The 11,595-nt window shown below is 67.0% G+C and overlaps 1 protein-coding gene across 5 annotated transcripts; it reads right to left on the bottom strand.

Moving 5' to 3' along the window:
• Positions 1-33: 33 nt before the first annotated feature.
• ZNF512B (zinc finger protein 512B) lies at positions 34-10,542 on the bottom strand. 5 transcript variants are annotated; one of them, XM_041733304.1, is made up of 18 exons: positions 10,485-10,542; positions 8,857-8,982; positions 8,405-8,547; positions 7,911-8,039; positions 7,132-7,826; positions 6,823-7,049; positions 6,643-6,714; positions 6,404-6,550; positions 6,115-6,239; positions 5,951-6,043; positions 5,655-5,753; positions 5,400-5,570; positions 4,973-5,167; positions 4,621-4,722; positions 4,244-4,306; positions 3,643-3,741; positions 3,068-3,315; positions 34-2,661 (listed from the first exon to the last, which is right to left on the bottom strand). In XM_041733304.1, the coding sequence occupies exons 2-18, from the start codon at positions 8,978-8,980 to the stop codon at positions 2,604-2,606; spliced, it is 2,790 nt and encodes a 929-aa protein (XP_041589238.1). In that variant the 5' UTR covers positions 8,981-8,982; positions 10,485-10,542; the 3' UTR covers positions 34-2,603. The 5 variants fall into 5 exon arrangements, with proteins under 5 accessions (XP_041589238.1, XP_041589239.1, XP_041589235.1 ...); XM_041733305.1 differs by lacking the exon at positions 10,485-10,542 and adding an exon at positions 10,238-10,366; XM_041733301.1 differs by lacking the exon at positions 10,485-10,542 and adding an exon at positions 9,314-9,690.
• Between the last annotated feature and the right edge of the window lie 1,053 nt (positions 10,543-11,595).

Here is an 11,595-nt window from a genome sequence, read left to right as displayed (position 1 = left end):
GCGCTCGCCCACAAACGCAGCCGCACAAGCCCCTGGAAAAGAATCAATAAACATTTATTCGATACAGTCATATTGAATACATACAGCTGATGGCCCGCCCCGCCCCGCGCCGCCGAGGCCGGGGCCGGGCCGAGGACCGGGGACAGATGGTCACGCGGCGGGCAGGGCCCGAGCTCACCGTCGAACATCTTGCAGATAAACACTTTGTAGATAGAATATATACGTATATGTGCGGTACGGGCGGCAGCTGGAGCCTCTTCCAAAATGCACTTGTGTACGGAGAACTGGCGTTAGAGCCCCGAAGCGCAGGCTGCGTGGCTGCCGGGGAGGTGCTGGCCGCGCCCGCCCGACCCGGCGACCCGGCGACCCCAGGGGCCGCAGGAGGACACACCCTCATCTGCCTTTGCACAAGCAAATAAAGTGCATCCCGTGTTCGTGTGAGGCGGCGGCCCTCTCCTCTCTCGGGCGAGGTGGGGCGGGCGGGCTGGGCCAGAGGTAGATCTTCAGAGAGGGCCCTGGCCCCGCGCCGGCTCGGGTCTGGGGCGCCCACCTGGCCCGGGTCTGCCCCTGCAGTCCCCTCCCGTTCCAAGGTGTCAGCCAAGGCCAGGGGGCCGCCCCGCCAAGCCCCCCAGGGCGCTGCCCCCTGGAGCCGGGCTCACCAGGGCAGGGAAGCGGGAAGGGAGGGAGAGGGGTCCGACCCAACAGCCACGTTTGGCAGCAGCTCCCCACACCCACTTTAAAGACAAAGAAGGGGGTTAAAGTGCTAAACATCAAGTTATCCAGGACCCCACCTCTTCCCACACATCTAGGCGGGGTTCCCAAACCAGGGACCATCTGCGGACTTCAGGGGGCGACCTGGAAACTCACCCCCCAGCAAAAATCCAGCCCCCCACTCCCCAAGGGCCAAGTACCTGAGAGGCCGGGGCGGGCGGCCGTCCCCAGCAGAGGTGTTGAGGTCCAACCTCCTCCAGCCATTGGTGACAAGGACAAAATGCACCCAGGGCTCCTGCCAGCACCTGCATCCCCTCCCTGCCCCTGCAGCGGCTGCCTGACTGCACCTCTGCCTCCACCAGCTGTATACCAAACGACACCCAGAACACGGAAAAGAAAATCCTTCTGCCCACGCAGTCCGAAGCCCTGCCCCCACTGCCCTCCCTTGACCTGTGACGCTGGATCACCCCCTTCTGCCCATGCCTCCACCCACCCTTCCACCAAATCCAGGTGTGTGACTGGGGTCGGCCATGCCTCTGCACCCTCTCCCCACACACGAGGCCAGGGTTGCCCAACTCAGAGCCTTTTGGCCGAAGGAAGAAGCTGGAGACACACAGCGTGACGAGTCCCAAGGCCCCCCTGGACGCTGTCTCCCTACTGCAGGACCAGGAGAGCCGACCCGACGTGGAGCCCCTCCCCTCCTGGGACTAGATGAGGACGGGCGCTGGGGGGCGGGAGGGGGGGGACGGCAGAGAGGTGCCCAGACAGCACTGCCTCCCTGAGCAGGGGAGGGACACCCCTTCAGCCCCCAGATCCACCGTCGGCACCAGGAAACCCTTAGCACCAAAATGTCAGATTGTTGTTTTTGTATAAAAAACAGAATAAAAAAAAGGTTGTTACTTGTCACAGCAACAAGACTGGCATCCACTACACCCAGGAGACACACGCACACGGGCAAATATCAAAATTCACATCGTCCAGGATCGGCAAGGCCGAGCCCTCAGCCCCCCCACCCCCCAGTGGGAACCAGCCTCTGTCCAAACCCAGTGGCTCTGAGCATCGTCGTCCTCCCCACATTGCCAAAGTCGGAAGGCGGGGCCCAGGGAGGCGACCAGAGGCAGTGTGGCCACCTCCCCTGGGTGCCCTGAACTCCAGCCCGAACCCTGGTCAACCTGCAGACCCAGCCATCCCCTTCGGGGCCCAACACAGAGCTGCCACCAACACAATGTGAACTCAGCCAGGCCCCCTCTCTGGCCTTCAGCTCTCAGACCACACAACCAGAAACAAAAGGGCAGGTAAAACGGGGGAGGGGGCTCCCACGGGAGCTCAGCCACAGCCAACCCAGCCCAGCACACGGAAGGCTGATTCCCACAGGGTTACTCCTCGGAGCTGGGCCCCAGGTCCACACCCCACATGCCTGTGGGCCCCAGGTGGACCCCGGAGCCTAGACTGGCCCATCCCCAACCCACTGGGCTGCCCCGACCCAGACCCGTGGTGGCAGCAAAGCCAGAGACTGGGGGCAAAGCTGTGTTCCACATGGCCCCCGGCCCCCCTCCTGCAGCCCTGCAGGTGAGGGCAGGACCTCCCCCTGTCCCAGGCAGGGAGCACCCACGGGCGTGGGATGGCAGAGTGCCCTGCTAACAGGGCCACCCCCACCCGGCATGGTGCCCAGGGGCCAGCGGGCGGGAGCCCAAGCGCAGCAGGGGTTGCACAGGTAGGGGGAGGGCCTGGAGAGGTAGAGAACAGAAGCAGAGGAACCAGAGGCGGAAGGACGAGGGAGGCCACGGTGGGGCAGGCCGTCAGGTCAGCACGGCAGCAGTCGGCCTCGGGGCCTGTCCTGGGAGGTAGCTGGGGGTGCTGGGGTCCAGTGTCGGGTGGAGAGGTGAGGCTGCTCAGGTGCCCTCATCAGCCCAGAACCGCGGGTCACCAAGGACCCCCCAAGCCTTGGGCCTGAGAAAGCAGACGGGGCACGGAGCTCACACGGTGAAGGCCACCTGCCCGCCCTGCGCTGCCCTGCGGCACCGAGGCCTGGGCTGCAGACCCTCCTCCTGCCCGTCCGGGCCCCAGACCCTGCCGAGCCCGTGAGCGCCCCTCCACGCTATTGCACTTCTGTGGCTGCCATGGGCCCTCCCCGAAGGGACCCTGCCACATGTGCCCTACACAGCCTGCACGGGGGAAGGGCCATCTTCGGGAAAGAGAGAGGGGCTGGCTGCCTCCACCGGGCAGGTGAACAGGTGGGTACGGGGTGGAGACCCGGAGGGCAGGAGGTTCTGGAGCCAGCTACCCCCCCTCAGCAGTGGACCTGGCGTCCAGCGTGGGGACCGGGCCCCACCCACCTGCCAGCCACCACGCTCACTTCTCAGGAGCCTTGCTGGCTCCCGCCTTCCGGCCAGTGGAGCCCCGCACCCCCTTGTCTCTGCCTCCTGGGGGCCAGTCATCCCGACGGGGGGGCATCTTGGGTGCAGGCTCCTCAGGGGTCCGCTCCTTGGGCTTTCGGCCTCGCTTCTTCCCACCCGCCTGGCTCTTCTTCTCCTCCTTCTTGGGTGCCAGCGAGTCCTGGCTCCTGTGTTTGGGAAGTGGGTCTGCAGAAGTTCGAAACCAGTTCTGGAAAGCAAAGAAACCACAATGCAGACCCGGGGACAGGAGAGCGCTGAGTCCTGGGGCCAGGCAGGTGGCTCAGGCGGCTGAGCGACAGGGCACCCACGTGAAGCGTACCGCCCGGGCAGGGCACGGGGGTAGGGCACCCAGGCTTCTCTGCTCCTCCAGGGAAGCCAGCAGCCGCTCTCGAGGGAAACCACCAGCTCTCCTAACCTTGGCTGCTCCCTCAAAGGCCACACAAGCGACTACCCTGCCACTCCCACCCTGGCCCATTCCCCGCTGTGGGGTCAGCCCATCTGCCCCAGGCCCAGCAAGGCCCCCAGCCCATCCCACCTCTGCATGGGTCTTGAGGATGTGATATTTGACGCCACTCTCAGAGCTGAACTCCTTCGGGCACAGCAGGCAGCAGTACTTCCCCACCAGGTGGTCTCCCTGCAAAGCATGGGCCAGGCCGGCCACCAGACATTGGACCCCACCCCCAATCCTTGCTGGACCAGAAGCATCAGACCCACCAGGGCACCTGCCCCTCCTCCTGCACCTGTGTGGCTATAGAGTCGGGGAAGCCACAGCTCATGGGGATGGGCTTCAGGGACCCACACAGCATCTCTGTGGCAGGACCTCTGAGTTGCCCCCACTAAGGAAAGGTGACAGATGAGGAGACAATGGGAAGAGGCAAGTGCCCCAGGGCAGAGCCCCTCACCCCAAGCCCAAGTTAGTGCTTACACGCACACGGACAAGGAGCCCCTGTGGACCGAACAACTTTGAGCAGGAGTGTCCTGGGCAGGGCTGGCCACCAGGCACTGGTGGTCCCTGGGCTCATGGAGGAGGCTGCCCCACGGGGGTAGGGTCACACATCCAATGTGTGGGGACCTCTAGGGGTTGGCTAGGAGTGCCGAGCACCCACCCCACCACGGGAACGGGCCAGGGCACTGACCTTGCTGCAGCTGGCGAGATGAGCCTTAAGGCCGGACACACTGGAGTAGATGGCTTCACAGCACTGGGGACAGGAGGCAGCCATGGGAGAGCGCCTCCCAGGAGATGCCCCCGCACGGATACACACGCACCCCTCACCCGGGGGATGTGGGGCTTCTCTGGGCTAAGTGCAGGGCTCGGCCCCAGGAAGCCTGAGCTGTGGGCAGGCTGGACCTCTAGGGCTAAGGTCATGGGGTTCCATCTAAGGGGGCTGCAGGGGCCCAGGGATCACAGGTGAGCTGGTCACTTGGAAGCCTCCTACCCAGGGTCACACCTGGGCTCTCTGTCCTTGAATCCCAGTGCCCTCACACCGCCCCACCAGCCCACCCCAAAACTCACATCATTGGGGCAGTTGACATGGCCTTTCTCCTTGACTTCATTCTTCCATGCTTCCAGAAGCTGGGGGTTGAGCGTGGGGAGGCCTGGCCGAGTGTAGTTGAGCTACAAGAACAGACGCACACCAGCGTGAGCCCCGTGGGCCTGTGTAATGGGGGCCCCGAGTGCCAGGTCAGAGCTGAGCCCAGATAGCCCCAGGGGCTCTGAGCACCTCGACTGTGCCCTCCGCAAATGGGGATTTGGACCTGGCAGGTCAGCCAACGGCCCAGGTCACAGGGCAGGGCCATCACAGGGGAGACCCTGAGCTGTCACGTCCTGCTCAGACACGGGAGTCGGGGGCCCGGCAGCAGCTCACCCGGGCAGTCTCGGGTACCAGGTCATCCTTCACCCGCCGCTTAGTCCAGTCTCGAGCCAGTTCATCCTCTGCAATCTCCTGCAGGTGGAACACGGCCACCTGGGCCGACGTGCGGCGGATGCGGCCACTGGGAGTCCGCTCAACCCCCAGCAGGTCCTCCGTTTCGGGGGGCTTGTCTTCAGGCTCCTCGGGTGGCTGCAGAGCAGAGGGGCCAGGGTGAGCAGCACGGACCACGGGGCACGGAGCGCAGGCGCACAAGCACAAGGGCATGGGCCGCGAGGCGCAAACACAGAGGCCCCGGGGTCCCAGGTTCCCGAGTCCCCACGCTCATGGCCCTCAGGAAGGAAGGGAGAATGTGCACGGCAGGTGGCACGAGACACAGGCTTGGACCCAAGGGACAGGAGGACCCAGGCCCCGGGCTGCTCACCGGGGCCGTGTGCTCCGAGCGCATATGGTAGTCGTGTCCGGCCTTGGAGCGGTAAGTCTTTCCGCAGTGGGTGCAGGGGAAGGAGGGGCTGTCCACCTCACAGGGAGGCTTCCCACAGCGTCGCTGGTGGTACTGGTAGCCCATGAGGCTGGAGAAAGCGGCCCCGCAGCCCTGGGGTCGGGCTTGGGTGAGTGGCCAGCCGGGGGCTGCTGCGGCTCACCCCACGCGAGCCCCGCCCCCGGCCGTCCCACTGACCTCCTGGGGGCAGCGCAGCCTCCCCATCTGCTTCAGCACCTTGCGCAGCCGCTCCCGCTCCTCCTGTTCGCTCCCCTCCGAGGCCTCAGCGTCAGAGGGCTGGGGGGCAGGCCCAGCCTTAGTATCCCCACCACCACAGGGCCCCGGCCCCTGCCCCGGGGTCAGGGCCTGAGATGTCCAAGGTCACCACGGAAGCCAGCGAGCTCTGCTGCCACGTGGCGATGAAAGGTCAGTGGTCAGGGGAGGGAGGGCGGGGGGACGGACTAGGAGGCAGGGGTCGGTGGGTCCGGGTGTACCTTGGCGCTGTGTTCAGCCATGGTGTGGTAGTTGAGTCCCGCCTTGGATTTGAACTGTTTCCGACAGTGCTGGCACTTGAGAGCGTCCTGCAGCTGCACACGCGTCCCTGCCGTGAGACGCTGACCCTGGGCACCCCCCGCCTGGGACCCCGGGGCAGCCTTACCTTCTGACAAACCTCCATGTGCTTCTTGAGCCCCACGAGGGTCTTTCGGGTGACCACGTTGCAGGTGGGGCAGACGGCCTCCCCCCGTTCGTGGATGGCCCGCTGCCACTGCTCCTCGGGGCCACCTGTGGGGCAGGGCCAGGGCCTCAGGGGCTGGTGGGGGCTCCCGGACGCCCTGGATGCCAAGCACAGGACCCACGGTCCACGCTCAGCCCCCAGTCCCTGTGGTCCAGGATCTGCCCCAGAGCTGACATCTGTCCTGGGCCCCGCCTCGCGGCCGGCCCCCCACCTGGAGCTGTGTGGGCCGCGGGGGCCGGCGCTTCCTTGCTGACAGTGCTGGCAGGAGCCAGCACCTTCTTCCGCACGTCCTCGGGGCCCGGCCCCTCTGGCTTTTTGGCACGGTGCATGCGGGATTTGTCCTCTGCCTTGGCCAGGCCTGCGAGCACACAGGACAGGGCGGCTGTGAGCCAGGGCTGCGGGCACACCTGTGCACGCACGCGGCCCGACACCCAGGGACTAGGGCCCTACCTTTGAGTCCGAAGGTCCCTGAGATGGACGGCTGCTCCCCTGTAAACTTCTTGGGTGTTTTCTGTTTCCTTCCTGACTCGGGGGAGAGAAAACAGGGGCCGAGATTCTGGTCAAATAACCATCGGGAGGCCGGCGCCAGGCCTCCCCACCCTGGCCCCTGCCCCCCCGCTCTCCTCTTACTGTGCTTTGTCCGCTCTGCTCCCTCGTCAGGTGGGGACACGGGGCCCGCGGCCCTCAGGCCCTCCTTGCTCCCCAAGGGCCTGCTGCCCAGGGAGAGGGGGCTGCCGCCGGGGTCTGTGCTCAGCTGGAAGGCCGAGCTGTGGCCCGTGGTGGAGGGGCCGTACTCCCCATTCTCCGGCCTCGCCTGCTTTGGCAGGATGGGGCACGTGTCCAGGCTGTCCGCTGCCCTGCGGGGAGCAGGCATGTGAGGGGCGGGAGGGCCCCCTTTGGGCCCTGTTGCCACCTCCAACCCTGAGGGACACCCCGTACCTTTTCTTACCGCTGCTCCTCCCTGTGGTACGAGGAGTTTTGTTCTCAGACTTGGTCAGCAGCACCATTTTGCAAGGTGGTGTGTGTCTGCTGATGGCAATGGGCCTGCTGACCGTCACCGGCTTACTGACCACAATGGGCCTGCTGACCGTCACCGGCTTCGTGACTGGCACGGCTTTCGTAACTGTCACAAGCTTTGTCATCGGCACCGGTTTGTTGACGGTCACCGGTTTGGTAACCGACACAGACTTGGTGACTGGCACTGGCTTATTGAGAGTCACTGGCTTGGTGACTGGCACAGGTTTGGTGACCGGCACAGACTTGGTGACTGGTATGGGCTTGGTGACCGGCACAGGCCTGCTCACCGTGACCGCCTTGGTGACCGGCACAGGCCTGCTGACCGGCACTGGCTTGGTGACCGGCACAGGCCTGCTGACCGTCACTGGCTTGCTGATGCCGATGGGTTTGCTGACACCCACAGGTTTGCCAATAGTGACAGGTTTGCTCACTCCGATGGGTTTGCTGACCCCAACGGGGCGGCTGATGGTGACCGGCCGGCTGACCGGCCCAGGCTTGGGGGCAGGCACGGGTCGGTCCATATGGTTCCAAATGCGGTGCTTCTCCAGCTGGGTCTTGGAGGTGAAAGCGGCCTCACAGAAGGGGCAGGGAAAGGTCAGCCTTTCTGGGATGGCGCCCTGCGGGGACACGGTGGGCGTGAGGAAGGCAGGTGGGGCGGGATGGGCCCCAGACCTCCTCCTCCCTGCCCCACGGCCCCTTACCCCTTGGCACCGCTGGTAATGGTACTTGAGCCCGTAGATACTGGGGAATTCCAACCAGCACCCTGAGTTTGGACACTTTACCCTTGAGTGTGCCTTAAATTCATCTTTCCACTGGTTCATCAGGGAGAGCTGGGCATGGAAAAGGTGACACTGCTGACCCCTGGCCAGCTGGGCCTCTGCCAAGCCCAGCCCCAGACTCAGCACCCTCCCCAGGCCTGCAGGGCAGGCAGGCTTGCAGAAACCCTTCCACTTCAGGACTGCAGCAGGATGCAGGCCACCTCAGGGGGCGACGGCATCCTAGACCTGCTCGAGAAGCCCCACAAACGCGGTGCACTAGGCCCCAGGCCACACCGTGAAGCCTTAAAACACGGAGCGACCCCATGACGCAAGCTGAGAGACCTTGGTGCTGGCTGTGCGGCAAGCCAGCAAAGACAGGGCAAGGTCTTCACAAGTAGACCCCAGCAGGAGTCCCACCCCAGCCTTTGGGGGCTCACAGGAATGTCTCGCAGGGCCTGGTTCTCAGCTTTCGGACGCCCCTTCTTCTTCCCTTCCGTCCTGTCACTGGCTGGACTTCCGGGATCAAAGCAGAGTGCGGCCTGGCTGGGCACCGTCGGCCCACCCCGGACCACTGGCATCCCTGCAACAGATGGTACGCCAAGATGCAGACGCTGCGCTTCCCACAGTCTCGCCTGCCTCCTGGGGGGTGGTCAGGACTGGAGTGAGCCCTGCTTCCCTCAGAGTGAAGCGTGGGGAGTGGGAGACTGCGGACAGCACAGGTTAAGAATCCGGGCTGCCAGGCTGCCCCCACCCTGGAAAGGCTCTCAAGAGCCCAGGTGGCCCAGCTGGGTACTGAGGGGCTGGCCCACCGGGGAGGCGGGAGGAGTCTCACACCCAGCACTGGCTGCCTGTGGCCACCCGGAGTTGACCTTGGCCTGACCCCTCTTACCCAACTTTGGTGGGTCGTGCAGCACAGGAAGTCGGACCTCATTCCGGCCGCCATCCTTCCCAGGTCCACTCTTGGTAGACCCCGGGAGCCGGCGGCCTCCTCCAACGCAGAAGGGATCAGACATCTCTGCAGAGCAAACAGACAGACCCGTGAGGCCTACCAGGCCCGGCTCAGGACTTGAAATGGGCTGGGCCTGAGCCGCATCCCCAGACAGGCCCCTCTCAGGCTCAGGACAGAAAAGCCTGCCCGCCTCTGTATTTAGCCACACGGGAAAGGTGGCGACGGAGACTTCTGGTTTAGGGGTTTAGGGGAGGGACTGCCCAGCTGAGGTCCCCTCGGATTACCCAGGAGATACAATCATCTCGGAAGCACCTCACCCTGTCCTGAAACCCTCACCAGCTCCTACAGACTCCCTCTGTCCGCACACAACAGTCCCAGAGAACGCCAAGAATCACACCTGCTACTGGGCTAGGCGCGGCCCCCAGGGAGGTGGAGCGCTTGGGAGGAAAGAGGCCAACAGCATGCGTCCCAAGGGCCGATGATGACACCGGCACGGCTGCTAGCTCACAGGCTGTGCTGGCCCAGCACCTTGGGACACCTTTCTCCACAGCCCCACCCAGGCCAAAGGCGATGCCATCCCACCGGGGTGGGTACCCCGGATTCTTCTCTTCGGAACACAGGTGGAAGATGGTCAAGGTGGGCAGGTCCGGGATGGAGGGCCCTACGAGCCTGTGGCCGTGAGCCATCCCGGGTGACCCTCTTCTCCGCCTCGTCTCGCAGGAGCCCCCCAGCCGCCCTCCGCCAGGCTCACCCACCGCCTCCCCTCCTGCACCCTGCAAAGCCTCTGTGCCCCCACCTACAGGCCCACCGGTGCCTCCTCCAGAGACCAGCCGCCACCGAGGCTGGGCCTGCACGGACCTGCTGCTGGGGCCCGCACCCTGGGAGCTGGGGAGAGGGACTTGACACTCAGCCCCGCTGGGTCCGTCCACGGGGGCGCCCAGGGCCGCGGGGGGGGGCAGCTGGGCCGGCAGGTGGCCCCTCCTCGGCGGGGGGGGACCGCAGGGGCCCGGGGCTGAGTCGGGGCGCGGGGTCACTGCCCCTTGCCGAGGCGGTGCCCGGTCCTGAGCGGGGGCGGTGCGCCTCGGGGGCCTCCACCAACTTCTCTCAACTCCGGGAGGAGCCCCCCGCCCCCGCCCGCGCCCGCGCCCCGCGCCCGGCCTCGGCCTCGGCCGGGACCCACTTTCCAACGTCGCCGCGGCCGCGGGTGGGGGCCCAGCAGGCACCGGCAGGCTCGGGCCGGGGCCGCGGCGACGGGGGCGCCCGGGGGGTCGCAGGGGCGGGGCGGGGGGGCCGGGCGCGCACCCGCCGCCTCGCCACCCACCTGTCACCTGGGCGCGGGCCGGCCGGGCCCCGAGAGGCCGCTCGCCGCCGGGGGGAGGGGGCGAAGGCACTGAACCAAAATGGCGACTTTTTCTGGAGAAGGAGGAGGCGGGAGCGCGGCGCGGGCGGGGCGCGGGGCGCGGGGGGGCGGGGGTCCGGGCGCGGCGGGGCGCGGGGGGGGGCGGGGCGGGCGCGGGGGCGCGGGCGGGGCGGGCGGGGCCGGGCCGGGCGGGGCGCGGGGCGCTCACCTGCGGGCCCAGCGGGCGGCCGGCGGGGGCCGGGGCCGGGCCGGGGCCGGGGCGCGGGGCGCGGGGTCCGGGCGGCGCAGGCTGCGCGCCGCGCTGCGCACATGCGCGCTCCCGCCCCTCCCACCTTTGACAGTTTTACTGCGGGGGGGAGGGGGCGAACTCTCGCGGTATTCCTGCGGCCGCGCGGCGGGAGCGGGGGGGCTCCCGCGGGGGCTCCCTCGGGCGGCGGGGTAAACTGAGGCACCGCGGGCTGCGGGCGCGGGGACCGCCGGCCTCGGAGCCGGGCTCGGGCGGCTGCGCGCGGGGCGGGACCTGGACCCCGGGCCGGTGGCCGCGCTGGGGGCGGGGGCCCCCGGGTGGGGGGGGGGCCACGGGGACCGGCGGACCAAGGGACCGGCCCCGGCCCCGCCCCCGCGGCCAGGCCCCTGCGCCCGGGCCCCGCCCCGCCTGCGAGCGCGCCCCCCTCCCCACGCCGGGGCAGCAAGCTACCAGGACGGGGGGACAGTACCAGGACGGGGGACAGTACCAGGACGGGGGGACAGTACCAGGACGGGGGGACAGGCGGGGGACGAGGTTCTGGCTGGAAATGCCTGCAAGGTGCGTCTCCCCCCCCCAGCCCCTCACGCCCGCACCTCCCCCCCCCCCCAGGCCTGCCCTGCAGCAGCCTGGGGTAGGGCCCAAAGCCGGGCTGCGGTTGGGGTCTGCCCCTTCTCCAGGGTGGCGCCCAGTGCTCACAGGGAGGGGTGGGAGCCCCCTCGTGGAGGGGTCAGTGGTTAGAAGTTCTCCTGGGAATCAGAGCCACGGAGAGGCCCGAGTGACCCCAGGAGGAAGAGGGAGTGTCCTGTCCTTCCCCTACTGACCATGCCCACGAGGGGGACAGGACATGCAGGATTTGGGGAGAGGTCAGTGCACGGGATGCACACAAGCCTGTCATGTTTCCCCGTGTAAGCCCGCATGTCCACGCGTGTGACACATCCGTGTCTGTTGATGCCTGAGTGGCCATGTGTGCTAGGCCGTGGCCTGCGTGGGCATCTGATGTCAGGGCATGTCTGTACGTCCTGTGCTGGTGGAAAAGATGCTTATCTGCGTGTCAGTATCCAGATGACTAGAT

This window comes from Vulpes lagopus, chromosome 18, assembly GCF_018345385.1.
Source record: "Vulpes lagopus strain Blue_001 chromosome 18, ASM1834538v1, whole genome shotgun sequence".
Classification (NCBI taxonomy): Eukaryota; Metazoa; Chordata; class Mammalia; order Carnivora; family Canidae; genus Vulpes; species Vulpes lagopus.
The sequence above is the reverse complement of the archived record's forward strand: the minus strand, read 5'-3'. Positions and strand labels throughout refer to the sequence as shown.

Excerpts from the sequence above, each read along its gene's own strand:
- ZNF512B (XM_041733301.1), bottom strand. The coding sequence starts at position 9,602 with ATGGCTCACGGCCACAGGCTCGTAGGGCCCTCCATCCCGGACCTGCCC. Across the intron at positions 8,983-9,313 it reads CGCGCCTAGCCCAGTAGCAG|AGATGTCTGATCCCTTCTGC; the intron begins GTGTGATTCTTG and ends TTTGCTCTGCAG. Across the intron at positions 8,548-8,856 it reads GCACGACCCACCAAAGTTGG|GGATGCCAGTGGTCCGGGGT; the intron begins GTAAGAGGGGTC and ends CATCTGTTGCAG.